Raw genomic sequence first — 17960 nt, forward strand, 5'->3', positions numbered from 1 at the left:
AAAAAAGCTAGAACAAGAATTTTAGCCAATTAAGGAAAAATCTAAGCTTGTTAAGAAATATCTATCTTTTTTTTTTTGACAAACATATGCTTCATTTCATTAACACTAAACACAAAGACTCATAAACACAAGATCATTGTTTAAGTTACAGCAAAGAAAAGCAGTCAATATAACAAAGACATAAAAGTAGATAAGAGTCATCGAGATTGTAGACTTGAGAGCTATGAACCGATTCCTTGCAAGAGAGTTGGAGCCTGTGAGATCAAGGAATAGCAATGCTTCTTCCTTGAAGTATTGAATACTTCGATAGATGAAGAGATGGCCACTGTCTTGGATCGAAAACCAAGCGGCGTTGAGAAAACTAAAGCTGAGAACATCATCAGAATGAGGATGTCTACCTGAAGGAGAGCTTTGCCAAAGGTTTGAACAGGGTTAAATGTGCTATGGCTGAGGATAGTTATAGGGTTGGTAGCGGTTTTAGGTACATAATTGAAACTCTTGAAGGTGTTGCGGTAACCTCCACTACATTGAGTTGGGATCATAATGCCACTAGTTTTCAGGTTCTTAGGCGAAAACTTCAAAAAGTTGATGAAAAACGGTTTAACAGGCTCAAGAATAAGGCGGGTTAATGAAAGGAGCATAAAGACACATCGGTAACCACAGTTCCAAATGGACTGGATCATAATACCGATTGTATTCAAGCTGCTAACTCCAAAGGCAGAATCCCTAGGTGATACTAACAACAGGTTGCTTAAAGAAATCTTTAACTAAGCTAGCAACAATGATAGTTACTTATCCAAATGCAGTATTCGAACAATAGATTCCATAATTCTACACAAAGATTGACTAGAATGGGAAAGATTTGAGTTCCGATCGAATCTGGATAAAAGCTAAGAAAACTCTTGTGGAATATCTTGTGTAAAGAAATATCTATCTAATTTATGTTATTTTCCGTCAATTACAAAATAGCTTTTTCTTTTTGCATCATTTAAATGGAAAAACGTAGCCATTTGTTGGTACTGAATGACAAGAAAAATATTCCGTTGTAAACTAATGCAAACAGAGCACATAATATGATGAAGAATAAAATTGTAAAATAGTAGTGCTATAATAAACTCTAGAGCTTTTTCTCAAATTAAAAACTCATATAAATTTCTATCACTTATGTTAAATAAAACATTTTTGTAACATTTTATCCGAGTCTATATTATAAATTATAATATTTAACGCAAAAACAAGATTAGTAGTATGATAAGCCATAATTCAATAAACAAAATACAAAAGCTGTAAAAAGAGATATGTTATTCCATAATTTAATTCACAATTTTAAAAAAAAAACCGTCGAAATTAAATCATACTCAATGTATTAAGCTTACAAATAATTATATGTGTTGATTTTTCTTTCTTTTGTTTAATTGATTAAAATAAGGGAGAAAAACTAGATTTACCCAAATTAAGAGTTTAATTACTAAAACAACTCATAAAATGTGAGGGTTATATGGGTTATTTTTTTGCCTAAAATACCCTTTTTGCTTTGTTAGGAAAAAAAAATAAAGTCAAATTTACCTTCCCATAAATTTTTTTAAGAAAATTAAAATATTTTCAAAAGTCTCTCGGACTAGTTGTAACAGTCTATGATAGATTTATTTTTGCACAACCGATTTATTTTTGTATGACAGATTTTTTATGACAGACTTATTTTGGACGACAGATTTTTTAACTACAGTTATGACATATTTATAATTGATGACAAATTTATTTTTCATGACAGACTTATTTATAAAGACACCACAGACTTTTACAATATATGACATATTTGATATAATGTCTGACAGATTTATTTTACACAATTATTTCCGATTTATTTTATTGATTAAAATTTGTCATGTTACGACATATTTTTTTACAGAAAAATAATTACTAGGTTGACCTCTATTGATAAAAATCTGTCGTTTGATAACAGATTTATAACGTTTTTAAAAAATTGCTAAAATGACCTATATGAATATCATATGTTATGGCAGATTTGTTTATGTTATGACAGTTTTTTGTTGGGAGGTTTACTCAAATAGCGTAGAAAAGGTCAGAAATGACTAGAATGTCATTTTTCGGAATATTTAATGACATATAAACCCCTTAGGAGGTGAGTTAGGAAAAAAATTACGAGTATGCCACTAAAAAGTGTTGTATCTCATTGTTTTTATTACAACTGTTCAAAGTTTTTGGGGGGAAAAACTCCCAGCTCATTTAATCTACATAACGATAGAGAAATTATTTATGACAGATTTATTGGCTAGAGTTTTAAAAATGAGTAGATTAATTTGGTAGAGAAATATCAATGATGACAGACAAAATAAAAGCAAGGAGAGTTATTGTTATCGGTAGAGATATTGGATAGATATATTGTAATGATGATAGAATTAGGATTTTTTGATAGAAATATTACTACATTGGTGACAGATTTAATAGGTTTATATCGAGTAGCATTTTTGTTTGACAGATTTATATAGTCATTATGACAGACATATACACTGAGATAGATTTATATGACATATATAGTTTTACGAGATGGTAGATCTTTCCAGACGGGTAGATATAACTAAAAGCGATAGATTTATGAGTTAATGTAGTAGTAGACATATTTCTTACTGAAATAACAAAAGTTAGGTAGAGTTATACATATAGGCGTGATAGAGTTAATGTGTTTGACAGATTTACATATATATAGACCTGATAGAGTTATTTAATTTGTGATAGATTTATACTATTGATGTTTTAGGTCAAAACAAAGCATTTTACTAAATATGCTGCGTTTTTACTTCATATTAGGTTTATATATGATTTTAATTGATAATAATATTGTCAGATAAGGTAGTGCAGTGGTTATAGGTCGTTTAAAAGTGTTTCAAATCTATGGTTCGAACTTTAGCAGTTGGCAAAAAAAAATTTTGTAAACCTTAATTGAAAAGGGTAAATTCTTAAATTGCTCAGGTCACCTTCTTCCAAAAAACCCTAGCGGCCGCTACACATTTCCTGCATTTTGTTCTTCAGATTTTTTGTTTCTTTTTTTTCCCGTCACTTTCTCTCATTTCTTGTCCAAAAAGCTTAAATACACCTTTCATTATGAGTTTTTATCCAAAATTTTAGTAATATGAGCTTTTTCTGAATTTTTAAGCGATTTTGACTAACTCACGGCGGCTAACCTCTGCCTCCTCGTTGCGTTAACGGCCGCCGTCGCCAAATTAGTTGCTAACCTCCGAATCATAAGATTATCACATGATGTTGCAAAGAATCTAGTGATGGTTTGATGCAACGAATCATGTTTTTATTCATGTGTTATCCAAGACAGTTTGTATTATGCAAATTGGGACATGTGAACAATTAAAATGATTGGAAAATCTCCCAAAACCAGTTCAATCCTAAACATTAAAATTGGCATTTTAATCGAATCTATCAGAGAACTATAAATATTTACATGCATATTTGGTGTGATTCTTCTCTTTAATTTGCTCTTATAATATGAGCAAAATAATTTGTTTATATCTTTGATTTTAATCCTTTTACTTTTTAACTAATGACATGAAGTATATAACAAAAAAAATAAAAGGTTTATTTTTTAATTATAATGGCATGACTGTAAATAACAGTTTAACCTAAAGCTTTAATATCTTTTCCAAAATATATGTGTTGTTTGAGTATGGTTGGAAGTGTTGTTTGAGTAAATAAACAACTTATAAGTGTTGTTTGAGTACTTTTCTCTTTTTTTTTTCCCTCCAAAATTCTGGTGTTTGATAACAGAGTTATTAGACTCATATAATATTGTTATTATATGTTTATTTTAAGTTGTATTTTTCAGTAATATTGTTATTAATTATATGTTTTATAAACATATTATGAATCATATTTTTAAACTCATATATTTAAAGCATATTTTATACATTTTTATTTTCGTAAATCATATTAAAAAATTAACATCATATTCAAAATCATATTTTTATGTATTATATTATATTTTCATAAATTTTATTTTAACATTTTTTATATACATTATTTTTTAGTTATAATTTCATACATTATATTTTTTATAAAACTTATTTCAACTATATAATCTTAAACTTCAGATTTTTACATCATATCTTTATACATAATATTTTTATAAACAATTTGAATATTATTTTATAATTTATACTTTAAATCATATTTTATTTTTATATATTATATTCAAAAATAAACATCATCTTTTTAATCATTTTATATTTTTAATTAATCGTATTTTAAATCAAAATATTAAACACTCTAATTTTTAGGTTTTTTCGTTTTTTCAAAAAAAAAAAAAAAATACAAAATTTCTGGGTTTTTAGTCATTTTATATAAAAATGGTGTCATTCTAGTTATTGGATATGGTGGAGTGTTAATCTAGCAATTAATTGTTAAATTTGTGTCAAACTAGTATATTTTCACTTAAAATAAATGGTATTGTTTTTTTTGGTTAGGAAATAAATGGTATTGTTGTTAGACACTAAAATTACATGCGATCAAGTCGGTTCTAGACACTAGACTGTCTAGACATGTACACTAGCTAGTCACTCTATACAATTATGTCTTGAGAGATTTCTAAAGTCAAAAAAATCTATTTGGATCGAAAAATATCAAGATACATACATATATTATATCGTATGATATAATATTTCATAATGTGGATCTTCTTAAAGAAAATGATAGATTTGTATTACAATTTACAATTAAGTCCAAATAAGACCGTGATTTGTTTATCCCCTAGAATCCGTGATTGCCTAGAAAAAACTTATAAATATCACGTAAAAACAAAAATTATAGAATAGTGTTGCCAAAAACGGTAAACAAATATATAACTCGATTGGTCATTTTTTTCCTCATCTCATGACAACAAGAAAACTCCAGTTTTTTCTTTCTTTCTGAGTTGTGTAGTAAAGAATATGAATAAAAAAATGGTATTACATCAATAAATATTATTTGAGATTATTGGCTACTGAGCTGAGAAGCCCTCGTTTCATAGTCGGAGACTTCACGGTCAGCTTGTGCCTCCGTCGTCACCGCCGGAATATCACCTTGCTGAGCTGGCATCATCTCATCTATACTAGGACCCACACCTCCATGCTGGCACATTGACCAAAACATATGTCAATATCTTTAGTTTTAATTTAAAGTATTATAAAAAAATAAAAGAAGTTAAATTGTAATTAACTATGCAAAGTTGCAAACACCTGTTGCTGCTGCATAGAAGCGAATAAGGCTGATGATGAATACGTCTGAGCCCACTCAGGGAACATTTCACCGTTGTGGTTTGTTACGTGGCATTCACTCATGTTGTTTTGGTTTGAGCTTGAACTACTTCCTTGCAACAATGGTTCATACATTGCCGACGATAATTCTCTGCCATTTTTTTATTATATTTTTTATAAATTGAGTCGAAATGTATCAAACTATCACAATGCTTCTTGATTGATTAAGGTATAAAAAAAAAAAAAAATTGTTTTTATATTTCCAAAGAAAATAACAATTGATTAGGTAAGCTTAGGAAGACATGAGGAATATGTATGTACCTGAGTTGATTGGAATGGGCAGATGCATCAAATAAATGGGCTTGATTGTGACCACTTTCAGGCAACCAACCTTCAACGACATCGTTTACAAAAGGACCAGCAATGCTTTGTTGCATAGTAGATGCTTCATAAGAAGATAAATGATGGCTGCTCAAGAGGTGATCTCGCCGTTGGAGAACATGTGTTAAAGTGTCGAGAAGTTGCTTCTCACAAACTTCATAATCCTCCATGCTCGTGAATCTTACTGGATCTGGTTCGTATCTCCTGCTCATTTTAAGGTCATATGAATTAAGGGATCATGGAATGAATTAACATGTTTTATAAAGTATATAACATGTTGGCAAAAAAAAAAAGTATATAACATAGAACATTTTTGAGTTTGTCGTATAAATTACCTTAGTTCTTCCTCGGCCATTTGGAGTTGTTGTTGTAACCTACAAACTTCACGCTGGAGGTCCTAAATTTTTACGAGTGAGACTGTTAAACTACGTAGAGAGAAATGTATATCGCTGTGATGGAGAATTATTTAAAGATTAGTTACCTCGACGTCGGAGTTGATAGCTGTAGGGCTTTTTTCAATATATATACGAAAGAAAAAACAGTTTAGTATATAGTTAGATGAGTATTGCAAGAGTGTATATTGATGAATTAATATACGAAATCATAAAATTGAGTATAACAACAAAACATCAAGGAATTTACAGACTTCGTAACTTGAAGAGCGATTTCATTTTCAGTCTTGAGTTGCTGCAAAATCCTTAGCAAACACTGTCACATATTAACATTATCCTAGATTAATAATTAAACTAAAAGGCCAACATAACGAGGGAAAAAAACTAATCACTATGATTAGACGAACCTCTTTGCTTTGAATATCTCTGCAAAGAAAAAAGGGAAAATAAATAAATAATAAGTAAAGCGACTAAAAACAAAAATACTTTAACTATATAATTATGTAATGTAACCAAGACAAAATGTGATACATACGGATGTCTACTATGGTCGGGCAAATAAGCACTGAAAAAAAAAAATAACCAAAAGTCAGAATTTACTAATAAAAGTACAATTTTAAGAGAATCAGAAAAGAAATTGTAAATGTAAGAAAATTAATTAAGTAGTGTTAGCGCACCTCTCTCGTTCTTGTTTAGGAAGATTAATGAATCTTGTAAAAACGTCTTCGATCCTGAAGAGATAAAAAGGATGATATGGTCCAGATTTAAGCAAAAATATAGTTAAGATGTATCAAAATAGTGATGATGATTGAAAATATTTATGTATCCAAACCCTAGAAAGCTAGCAAATGGAAAGCGTTAATAAAAAAAGGACGTAAAATGAGATGATATATACCGAGTTTTTCCGGAGAAGAGGCTAAGGCGATTGGAAGGAGAGAACATGATGAGAGCAATGTCGATATCACAGAGAACCGACAATTCATAAGCTTTCTTGATCAAACCATTTCTACGTTTTGAGAACGTAACTTGTCTATTCGTTGTATTCTCTATTCTCTTGATCTCCAATTTCACACGACCCATATTGGTGAAGCAAGAAGAGATTTCGATTCATCCAAATCGTAAGTTGATATAACAATGCTGATCGATCATTAAGCTACCAAACTTCCGAAAGAAAGAAGAAAAAAATGGTTCGAAATGATAATGTTAATATAAGGAGTAAGAACAAAAAAGTGCTAATATTTAGGCGAGTTAATAGGAACTAAAAATAGAATGTTTTGACTAATTAAATTCCCTCTCTTGCCTCGTTTCGTTGTACTGTATCAATGTATCTCGTTTTGAGATTTCTTTAAGCTTACTGTACTCCTTTTACATCAAAATATTTGGATTAAACGGGGATGAGATTGGTAATTTTCATGCTTTATTTAAGTATCTATGTAAATTTAAGGTAACAAATTCAACATTACTTTACGATCATATATCTAAGTCGAATTTAATGTGAATATCTATCTTGAGGATTGCAACTTATGGGTCTTATCAAAAACCAGAAAATAAACGAATTAGACAGAGCCAGCGATTACAGTCACAGCGATTACGATCATATCAAGTCAAAGCGTTTGTTTGGTCTCTCAGCTTATATTGATTGAAAAATGCTTCAAATCAAAACCATATAAGAATTCTCAATTTGAGGAGATGTAAACAACCAACAAATTTCCAATAAACAGAGCCGACGAGTAAGTCACAATGAGGACTAATTTCCTGATTTTAACATTTAAAACAAAAGTGGGAAACATAAGAGTACACTACTACAATAACAAAAGAGAGAAACAGAGTTTGGATCACAGATCACCGAGGAAATGCCATTGGTAGTGTCTGAATCACCTGAAACACTCAAACACATATAAACAGACAACGTCAGAGATAATGCAGTAACTAACAGATCTTTAGTTAGTTTCTTGAGAGATTAAAAAAAGAACACAACACTGGTTTCATCAGATCACACTCAAACCAGTTCCATTTTTCATGAACTCAGATTGCTAGTAGTAGTAGACAACTAATGGTTCCTATGCTATGATGGAATGGCCTCTGTACCTGTGAAGAAGTGAGAGTCAATGGTGAGTATCGTCGAAAACCCAAGGCTCATGCAAGAAAAGCTCATGACCGTTCATTAGGGCACGGCCAGAAGCTATGTCCTCTTCACGTTTCCTTGCTGCTTCAGCTTGTTTAGCTAACAACTCAGCATCCTTTATTACAAGAAAAAAAAAAAAAAAAAAACATGAGCTGCTAGGCTTTTAAATCAATGATGATTTATTATAAATTAACAGTTCAAGACCTAATCTAATATCATTATATGCTAACTAACCTAACTTATACAAGAATAGATAAACAATTACGCGTTCGACAAGAAACATAAATCTAGGGTTCTTCAATTCGATAAATAGGAGGAATTGACTCGTAAGGGAGAGAGAGAGAGAGAGAGATACCTTTTGGCGTTTCCAGGCGAGGAATTGATCTTTAGAGATTGAGTTTTGTGTAGTTTTTGGCGTTTCTCCCTCATCTGCTCCCATCGTTCAATTTGTTTTGGGGGCTCTATCGTCGTCGTCGTCTCTCTCAACAACGCACAAATTTTAATACTTTTTTCCTCTGTTTTGATCTGTTTTACTTCATATCCTTCGTGAAACTTATTGTTTTTCAAACGACAGCGTATTGAATGAAGTCGTTTCTTTTTTGTACGCCGTCGTTTTGAGTGAATAGCCTTTTCTTTCTTTTTTTTTTGTTACAATATATATATATATATATCTTCTTCTCGTTCGTCGTTTCGAGTATTGCTCAACTCTAGTTGACAACTTGACATATGAAAGATCCTATATATATGGACGGACAATGGTCGGTTTTTTTCTTGTTTCTTCTCTTCCTATCATTTGATATGAACGAATACGAAACTGAATGGAAGAGGTTCGAATCTTGGTACCATCAATATCAATGGACTCTCTTCAACATCCTACAGTTGTTTAATCATACAACGTCATACATATATGTTGGTGTTGTTTAACTTTGCCAATTTGTATGATTTTTTCGTTGCTTTCTTTATATATTTGTTATGTTTTTTTTTCTTTTTTTTTTAAGACAAACTGAAGTTTCTATTCAATCAAACAGAAATATTACAGAAAGAGGGAAGCAAGTCTCAAAGGTTTAAAAGGTTACAAACAAATACTTTCCCCAAAGCCATAGACAAAAATCTGAGAGAGCTGTGAAACAAACGCTAAGAAAAAGCGGCTTGAGACATGCGAAGTCACAGTTGCTAGACTGATCATCATCGAAGAACTCGTTAGATGACAAGGTAGTCACGGTCTTAAGACATTGTGACGTTGGAAGAGGAATCAGAGCCAAAGGCCTCACAAGAGCGAGGAGCACTAACAGAAGCAATGCTATAGCAGGGATTCGATGGGCTGTAGCCCGGATGGTGGTGATGGTGATGAGAGTGGTTTGATGTAGATCGTTGGATGTTAGCATTTGGTTACAGGGCAGTAGACCATAGAGCAGCAAAACTTCACAAATAGCACAAGCAAGGGAAGTAGAGACCGAAAGGTGCCAAAGAGATATGTCAAACCGTAGCAATACAGGTGGGTCCTCTCTCATATGGCGCCCTTTGCCAAAGAGATCAAGGAATCCAAACAAAGCATGCAGTCGGTTTGTCAATTGAAGGTGAGGAGCAGGTTTGGTCTGTTGGGATGATATGAACACAACCATGGTGCAGTTAATGGGGTTTTTGACAGTTGGGCAAGATCACTGGAATAGCTAGCAGGCCATAATCAGGTTGAGAGCTCATCCACAGGGATCCTAAGGATGATGAGGATGACCATAGAAGTTGATATGCGCGGCGGCTAAATGGACGGGGTACAGGAAACCCCAGTTCCGGTGGGAAAATCCATGGATCTGCCAAGCTCAGAGGGTGACAAGACGTTGCAACGGAAGTCCAATAACAGGGGAAGGTCGCACCTCTGAAGGTTATCTCACCAAATATCGACGTCGTCTCCACCTGGAGAGGCTCAGGTGACGATGCAGAAGAGGGTTTTGCAAAGGACTTTGAATCCATCGACGGTGGGGCTAAGTTGATGCAGACGAGGATGGGGTTCAACGGACCCATCATCCTTCTGTAGTCGATTTGAGGCAGGCCTTTGTCTGGATCTGGACTAAGGGATATGATTTGGGACGGTTGCAAAAGGAGAAAACGATGGGAAAAGAAAACTTGAAAACTAAAACTAAAGGAGTTGAGGGACCAACAGAGAAGAGCAGTGGTTGAGATACCCCGATGTCGGCGAGCAAAAGTTCTGCCAGCGTCGGAAAAAAATACATGATATATTTGTTATGTATGTCGGATATTTAAAAGGATTGATTTGATTCTTAAAAGATATAGGATAGAGATTAACATATAAATTTTCTATATGAATTTGAATATGTTCGTTTGTATATATTGTCGCTAACAATGAGGACGTACGATAGGTTTATATATAACATTAGTCGTGAACTTACGTATCATTTTGATCGTTCATAAACTGAATATGAAACAAAAATAACAAATTAGATGAACACTTCATAATTGAAAAGTGTTTTTTTTTTTTTTTTTTAAATTACCTCCAGCCTTCTCGCTTAGCTTTGACTTTAATTTCTTGTTGTATCAACGAAATAATGACTAGTGGCATCTTCACAAATTTCGGATCTAACAGCTTCGAAACTGTTTTAATTTCTTGTTCATTGTAACTTCTGAAAACTTGTATCATTATAAATTTTCTTTTCTATTCTGAGAATCAAACAAACAACACAAACAAAGAAGAAGAAAACATTCAAGATTTGTTATTGCTATTCATTTTGATGAGTGAAACGAAACAATAATATTGGTTTACTTCTAGGGAGAACCAAGATCTGTTCTAATCCCTCATTTTCAAAAACTATTTGCAAAAAAAAATATTATTCTCATGTTGTTTAACCACTAATATCAAATTCTGCAAAATACCGTTTTCTCTTTTCTTTTTACAACCGGGAAGTGACTTTAAAAACCAAAAAAAAAAAAAAAATCCATTGATAGATTTGGAGAGTGATCAGCTTGTTCTATGAACCTAGACAGTATCTACATTTATTGTTTTACTTCAATAAACAATAACAGACGTTTGTAATAACAATCTGGCGTTACCAAAATTTAATTTCCTCATGAAAGAGCGTTGGAGTACAAAAAGAGGCTAACATCATAACTCGAATTCGTCTCTGTATTCATTTTTTTAAGGTACATATATAATGCTTTCACCAATTCCACTATCAATGGTTTTGTTCTTTCTGTTTAATTTTCTTTATTATAATTCCCTTCTAAATCAATTTTAATGACAAGATGTATTTCCCTTTTCTCCTTTTTATATGGATATTCGGCATTAGAAAAACCTAAATTTTCAATCACCGTACGTTCATATTGATATTAGTATAATCACCCAATAATTATTAGTCTAAAGTGATTCTAAGAAAACGTATATATCATAATTAAGAACATTTTTGTTAGTCAATCAACCGTCTGGTTTAGGAAATTTAGGAAAAAGCTACAATGGTAAAGGTTTGCGGCACCTAATGCAATTTGCATACTAATATACTATAATACGAATTTACTAGTGAAAACTACTCTTAGGGATACTAATGGCTTTTTTGTTTTGCAACTAGGGCACTTAAGTTTTTTTTTTTTGGAGTCCTCTTCTTTCTTAATCAGTGGTGTTTTAAATGGTAAAAATATTACTTTTTTTTTTGGCAAAACAGCTTGACATTTCTATAAATACGTTTCTTCAGTGTTTGCTACAAAAACACACATATAGCAAGCAATGTCGGGTAGAGATCACCCTGTGGACGCTGATGGAGAGATTTCCCCGGCTGATATATCTTCCCCACAGCAAAGAAGCCCCAGTGTTGTTCCAGAAGAAGCGGGAGCAAATCCACCGTACGTCCACAAAGTCGAAGTTCCTCCCAAGCAAAACCTCTTCAATGAGTTCATGTACACTTTCAAAGAAACTTTTTTCCACAATGATCCTCTAAGGCATTTCAAGGACCAGCCAAAGTCCAAAAAGCTCATGCTCGGTATCCAGTCCGTCTTTCCGGTTATCGAGTGGGGAAGGAAATATAATCTCAAGATGCTTCGCGGCGATCTCATTGCCGGTTTAACCATAGCTAGTCTCTGCATCCCTCAGGTTTTCTTAAATTATAATCACTTGTGCCACAAGTTACTTCTGAAAGAAACTTAAAAGTAGATATGTATTCGAATTAATGGTTTCAGGATATTGGATATGCCAAGCTTGCTAGTCTTGACCCTAAATATGGTCTATGTAAGTTAATATCCATCTCGTTCTCATTTATGTTTTCTTTGAAATTGGAATTACAATTTTTATTGCATATTTGGAACCCTTTTGTGTCCTTATTGGAAGTATAATGTGACAAACTGATTGATATTTTTGGTGTTTTTTTTTTTTTTTTTTTTTTCAAATTCTTGAATAGATTCAAGTTTTGTTCCTCCATTGGTGTACGCATGTATGGGAAGCTCAAAGGACATAGCGATTGGACCCGTAGCAGTGGTTTCACTCCTATTAGGCACTCTGCTTCGTGCGGAGATCGATCCCAGCACAAACCCTAATGAATATCTACGCCTAACCTTCACCTCAACGTTCTTCGCCGGTGTCACTCAAGCTGCACTCGGATTCTTCAGGTAACTTACTAATCCCAACATCAAATATCACCAATGTTCCTAAGTTAAGAGATACTTCTTGATCTATACAACCTCTAAACGTTTTTTTCTTTTTCAGATTGGGCTTCTTGATTGATTTCTTATCCCACGCGGCGATCGTAGGGTTCATGGGCGGAGCAGCCATCACCATTACTCTTCAACAGCTCAAAGGATTCCTCGGAATCAATAAATTCACCAAGAAAACAGATATCATCGCAGTTCTTCGCTCCGTATTCAGCTCAGCCCATCACGGAGTAATGATTTCATTCAATCGCTCTGTTTTAGTTTCTTTCACTCTTTATGTATCCTCACCGTTTGCTATCTTATGCTTGCAGTGGAATTGGCAGACAATACTTATTAGTGCATCGTTCTTGATCTTTCTTCTCGTCTCCAAGTTCATTGTAATTCACCAAACCATCGATTGCAATCTCTCGTCATTTTTCTATATTTACTTGTTCTTATATGATCTACTGGTTAAAACAGGGGAAGAAAAATAAGAAACTGTTTTGGATTCCAGCGATTGCTCCATTAATATCTGTCATCATTTCAACTTTTTTAGTCTACATAACCCGAGCCGACAAGAAAGGAGTTCAGATAGTAAGCACTTAACCTTATAGGCTTAATATATAAACCATAAAGTTACTTCCAATGCAAGGTATTCTACTTTGTGTTGTCTTAACTTGCTTCTCCTCAGGTGAAACATCTCGACAAAGGTCTAAACCCTTCTTCTTTGCGTCTAATATATTTCTCCGGCGAATATCTTCTCAAGGGCTGTCGCATAGGCGTTGTTTCAGGCATGGTTGCCTTGACGGTATATATATACTTACAAAACCCTAAAATTTTCTATACAAACTTTTAAAATTCTAGGTTTCTAATCAACTATCAGCTGAAACTGTGAATACGAATGATTTTTTTTGTTCCTTTTATTTTTTTGTAACAGGAAGCTGTAGCGATAGGAAGAACATTTGCAGCAATGAAAGACTACCAAATCGATGGTAACAAAGAGATGGTAGCATTAGGAGCAATGAACGTGATCGGTTCGATGACTTCTTGCTATGTATCCACTGGTTCGTTCTCAAGATCCGCCGTCAACTTCATGGCCGGATGTCAAACTGCAGTCTCCAACATCATCATGTCAATCGTCGTCCTCTTAACGCTTCTCTTCCTTACTCCTCTTTTCAAATACACACCAAACGCGATTCTTGCAGCAATTATCATCAACGCCGTGATTCCTTTGATCGATGTTAATGCTGCCGTTTTGATATTCAAGATCGATAAGCTCGATTTCGTCGCTTGTATGGGAGCTTTCTTTGGTGTCATCTTTGTATCCGTTGAGATTGGCCTTCTCATTGCCGTACGTCTCAAGAAATCAGTCATTAATAAGACTTTTGCAGCATTTTTGACTGATCTTTATTTGTGTGTGTTCATGTTTTAGGTGGCCATATCTTTTGCCAAGATACTCTTGCAAGTTACAAGACCTAGAACAGCGATTCTTGGAAAGATTCCAGGGACTTCAGTTTACCGGAATATCAATCAGTATCCTGAAGCAACTAGGGTTCCCGGAGTTTTGACGATTCGTGTTGACTCCGCGATTTACTTTTCCAACTCCAATTATGTCAGGGAAAGGTACGAGATCGAATCATGAAACCAAATTTAAACCCTTACTTGTTTTGGAAGAAATCTATGTGTAGAACCATACATCTTTGGTGTTCTTGAAAACTGTAGGATTCAAAGATGGTTGACAGATGAAGAAGAGATGATGAAAACTACAAGCTTGGTTAGGATCCAGTGTCTGATCATCGAAATGTCACGTACTGGACTAACCCTAGTTCTTTTTTATATATATGCATATGTATATTTCTTTTATACACAGTAAATGATGTTTTATCAAACGTTTTCAGCTGTTACGGACATCGATACTAGTGGTATTCACGCCTTAGAAGACTTGTATAAGTCTCTTCGAAAACGAGACATTCAGGTACGTATACACATTATATATAAACTAAAAGCTAAACCGGAAAGGCGATAGACAAGTTATGAAACTGACTTTTTTTTGGTGTGCAAAACAGTTGGTTTTAGCAAATCCAGGACCGGCGGTCATACATAAATTACACGTTTCTCACTTCGCAGACATGTTAGGATACGACAAAATCTATCTGACGGTGGCACAAGCCGTTGATTCTTGCTCTCCGAAACTCTCCGACGAGGTCTGAAACGGAGAAGAAGAATCTTGATGATGAATCAAAAAGACAAATTAAAGTGTTGTATGTTGTTGTACGGCCCTCTGTGTACAGACCGAGTTGAGTATGTAGTCAGTGGCTTTGCCTTCGATTTGACCTTTTTATCTTATACCCAATGTGGGACGTAGAGGTCATATGTAAAAGTTGACCTATGAGCCCATATATATATAGAGCTTTTTCTTAGCATCATGATAAGTTTGGATTTATAGGAATGCCCTTCGTGGTTCTTTTGTTTTGCATTGATGATCTACTTGACATTAACATCGGAACAGCGTAACGCAACGAGAGACGACTCAGGACTTTATTGCTATGATTATTGGTGGGAACACCTTTTGTTTTGCAAGACCCAAGAGTCGAACATTGACATAACAACAATGAAAACAAATAAAACACTTCTCCCTTAATTATTAATTAATTATGTGTGGACCTTAAGTTGAAGCCCACTTGTGTACACAATATACTCTTCGTTTGATGTTCATATATGGGATTAGGACATTTGTTTTAAAAAAATAATGGTATAGACGTCTATGCGTTAGATGGTCGTTCTCAAATACATCAATTTTCTCTTTAATGTATTATGTCAAGATGACAGACCTAGTTTGATGTTTTAGGTACCTATTCTATTAGATTATGTATGTTTGGCAATCGTTCTGTATCTGTTATTTTAACTATTACATCTCACAGTCTCACACTACTAGTCTATATATTTATGACTTACACAGCTTGTTCCAGATTTGACCAAAACAGTTTTACTTACCACCTTACGATAGAAATATAAAACCGCCTGTAAAAAAAAAAGAAAAAAACAAATCATATCTCTTCTCGAAAACATGAATTGTAAAAATGACGTAAGATGCAGAGACCGACCATTTTTGTACAATGTGCCAACTCTGTTTGTACTGTAAACGAGTGTCCCCAAATGAGCCAATCAAAACGAATTTGCAGTTCTTGTTTTTTGTGTGCATATTTTTTTAATACAAGAAATAAACAATAAGAGCTTGCCAAGGACTATTTGAATCAATCAATCAATCTTCCATCAAATTTTAAATGGTTAATTATATAATTAGGTTCAATCGATATTGAAATTTGATTTTTAAGTTTATTTTGAGTCCTCACTAAGATTTTAGATGATTTTTAATGAATATAGGGAACCAAGGATTTGCTAATTCCTTTAGTAACCTAATAACATTATATTTAAAATTTTAAAATAGATAATATAATAACTAAAAACACCAAATTTTTGATTCAATATGATAATTTTTTTAATTCAGTCATTTTAAACAATATAATTTGAATTGTGTGTTTGAATAATACACACACCTACACAAAATAATTGATTTAAGAAAAATACAAAATAATTTGTGACAGACGACAAAAACAATAATAACGAATAAAAAACACTAAAAAGAATCGGAATCATGACGTGTCGTTATAATAATCAGAATAGAATCAGATCAGACAAAAATCAACGGTTCTAATTCACTCCTAAGTTTATGGCTCTTCTTTAATTCTCTGTCTCCTTCTCTCTTTACTCCTCACTTCTCTCTTTTTTTTTACTTTGCTCTGTTCACTCAGAGCATCAAAGAAACACACACAAAAGAGAGAAACACGAATACGAAACGATGTTGCTGGGGAAGAGACAAAGACCACCGATAAAGAGAACCACGAGTCTTTCTGAGATTAAGTTCGATTTGAATCAACAACCTAGCGAACAAGAACCGTCTGATCATCAGATTCAGCTCGTGACCATCGATGAACACCGTCATGTTCATCAACGTTTGTTAGATCAACAACGTCTCTTAGCGATGGTCTCACCGAGAGGTGTACAGAGGAAACACTCAGCTGAAGATTTTCTGAGATCTTGTTCTCTCTGTAAACGTCATCTTGTTCCAGGCCGTGACATCTATATGTATAGGTATGATGAACTAAAGATTTAATCTGATCTTTTTGGTTTGATTAGTATATGGAACTAACGGTTTAATATGGCTGCTGAATTTGACGCAGAGGAGATAGAGCGTTTTGTAGTTTAGAGTGCAGGCAACAGCAGATTACAGTGGACGAGAGGAAAGAGAAAAAGAAAGGTTCGGTGAGGTCCACCGCCACCGGAACCGTCAACGGAGAGAGTGTTTCCGCCGCCGTCTAGGTCTCTCTTTATAATATCGGTAATGAATATGATTGTATATGGAATATGGTTATTGTTATTATCTGTATTAAGTTTTAAAGCGTTGAGCGTTAACTGTGATTAACCATGATGTTAGTCATCTTATAAACTTTGCTTTAAGACTTAAGGACCATGGTATTTTTTTTTTTTTTTTGCATAGTAATGAGTTTTGTGTTCTTTTGATTATTCTATCTTACAATCTTTTAAATGTTCGATATATTGTGTGGACATTAGAAAATCACAACAGCTCAATTCTCTGTATAACCACACCATACATTTTATAAGTGTAGTAATTGACAAGTAAAGAAAATAGTATATAAGAAATTATATACCCACTTGTATGTTTGATATACAAGTTTGTATGTACCTTTGTGTACTCTAAGATTTTATGTATTTCATACCACCAAAAAAAGATATTCATCGTACTATTTTAACTTGATGCTTCCATTCGAATATAAGAATATGATCCAGTTGAACTTTCGTCATTTTTCTTATTAATGCAAAGAAAAATAATACTATGATTTTTGTCAAGTAAGGAATCTAATACCTATTCAGCCTAGCATTGACTGGTCCCTAATAAAAGATTCTTACTTTTTCTATGTCTCGATTTTTTTTATAGATTCCTAGTGGCTACTGCCTGATGGTGTCTCCCTTTGCTTTTGAAAACTGAAAAAGAATTGCGAAATAGTACATGAATTCTTGTTTTACGATACATATTCTTTTGGAAAAAACCAACCAATGAGTTGATAAATAACTTTTATTTTGCAGCCCTTTATA

General features: G+C 33.4%; 4 protein-coding genes across 5 annotated transcripts; 2 read left to right on the forward strand and 2 right to left on the reverse strand.

Annotated features, from left to right (window-relative positions):
* Positions 1-4789: 4789 nt before the first annotated feature.
* On the reverse strand, positions 4790-7244 carry LOC104776333 (agamous-like MADS-box protein AGL104). Its single transcript, XM_010500373.2, has 10 exons — positions 6930-7244; positions 6712-6765; positions 6570-6599; positions 6442-6460; positions 6289-6350; positions 6124-6151; positions 5978-6039; positions 5583-5846; positions 5244-5412; positions 4790-5136 (listed from the first exon to the last, which is right to left on the reverse strand). Exons 1-10 carry the CDS (start codon positions 7112-7114, stop codon positions 4999-5001), a joined length of 1011 nt encoding a protein of 336 aa, XP_010498675.1. The 5' UTR covers positions 7115-7244; the 3' UTR covers positions 4790-4998.
* A 402-nt stretch (positions 7245-7646) lies between these two features.
* LOC104776334 (zinc finger CCCH domain protein) lies at positions 7647-8688 on the reverse strand. Its single transcript, XM_019241608.2, has 3 exons — positions 8515-8688; positions 8123-8274; positions 7647-7912 (listed from the first exon to the last, which is right to left on the reverse strand). The coding sequence occupies exons 1-2, from the start codon at positions 8596-8598 to the stop codon at positions 8140-8142; spliced, it is 219 nt and encodes a 72-aa protein (XP_019097153.2). The 5' UTR covers positions 8599-8688; the 3' UTR covers positions 7647-7912; positions 8123-8139.
* Positions 8689-10722: 2034 nt separating this feature from the next.
* On the forward strand, positions 10723-15261 carry LOC104776335 (sulfate transporter 1.3-like). 2 transcript variants are annotated; one of them, XM_087501431.1, is made up of 13 exons: positions 10723-11312; positions 11828-12252; positions 12339-12387; positions 12557-12764; positions 12862-13036; positions 13118-13183; positions 13266-13379; positions 13477-13593; positions 13723-14136; positions 14218-14408; positions 14508-14593; positions 14684-14760; positions 14852-15261. In XM_087501431.1, exons 2-13 carry the CDS (start codon positions 11890-11892, stop codon positions 14993-14995), a joined length of 2004 nt encoding a protein of 667 aa, XP_087357557.1. In that variant the 5' UTR covers positions 10723-11312; positions 11828-11889; the 3' UTR covers positions 14996-15261. The 2 variants fall into 2 exon arrangements, with proteins under 2 accessions (XP_087357557.1, XP_087357554.1); XM_087501428.1 differs by having other exon boundaries at positions 10806-11312; positions 11858-12252.
* Positions 15262-16482: 1221 nt separating this feature from the next.
* On the forward strand, positions 16483-17310 carry LOC104776336 (FCS-Like Zinc finger 5). The gene is made up of 2 exons (XM_010500377.3): positions 16483-16937; positions 17027-17310. The coding sequence occupies exons 1-2, from the start codon at positions 16645-16647 to the stop codon at positions 17163-17165; spliced, it is 432 nt and encodes a 143-aa protein (XP_010498679.2). The 5' UTR covers positions 16483-16644; the 3' UTR covers positions 17166-17310.
* The last annotated feature ends 650 nt before the right edge of the window (positions 17311-17960 follow it).

This window comes from Camelina sativa, chromosome 3 (genome assembly GCF_030686135.1).
Source record: "Camelina sativa cultivar CO46 ecotype springtype chromosome 3, ASM3068613v1".
NCBI classification, from domain to species: Eukaryota; Viridiplantae; Streptophyta; class Magnoliopsida; order Brassicales; family Brassicaceae; genus Camelina; species Camelina sativa.

Bases quoted from the DNA above. Each gene is read 5' to 3' on its own strand.
- LOC104776333 (XM_010500373.2), bottom strand. From the start codon at position 7,114: ATGGGTCGTGTGAAATTGGAGATCAAGAGAATAGAGAATACAACGAAT. The intron at 6,600-6,711 runs GTGCGCTAACAC...TTTTTTTTTCAG, and splicing joins CCTAAACAAGAACGAGAGAG to TGCTTATTTGCCCGACCATA. The intron at 5,137-5,243 runs GTGTTTGCAACT...TCAATGTGCCAG, and splicing joins CTTCTATGCAGCAGCAACAG to CATGGAGGTGTGGGTCCTAG.
- LOC104776334 (XM_019241608.2), bottom strand. From the start codon at position 8,598: ATGGGAGCAGATGAGGGAGAAACGCCAAAAACTACACAAAACTCAATC. The intron at 8,275-8,514 runs GTATCTCTCTCT...CTTGTAATAAAG, and splicing joins TCGCCTGGAAACGCCAAAAG to GATGCTGAGTTGTTAGCTAA.
- LOC104776335 (XM_087501431.1), top strand. From the start codon at position 11,890: ATGTCGGGTAGAGATCACCCTGTGGACGCTGATGGAGAGATTTCCCCG. The intron at 12,253-12,338 runs GTTTTCTTAAAT...TAATGGTTTCAG, and splicing joins CTAGTCTCTGCATCCCTCAG to GATATTGGATATGCCAAGCT. The intron at 14,137-14,217 runs GTACGTCTCAAG...TTCATGTTTTAG, and splicing joins AGATTGGCCTTCTCATTGCC to GTGGCCATATCTTTTGCCAA.
- LOC104776336 (XM_010500377.3), top strand. From the start codon at position 16,645: ATGTTGCTGGGGAAGAGACAAAGACCACCGATAAAGAGAACCACGAGT. The intron at 16,938-17,026 runs GTATGATGAACT...AATTTGACGCAG, and splicing joins CGTGACATCTATATGTATAG to AGGAGATAGAGCGTTTTGTA.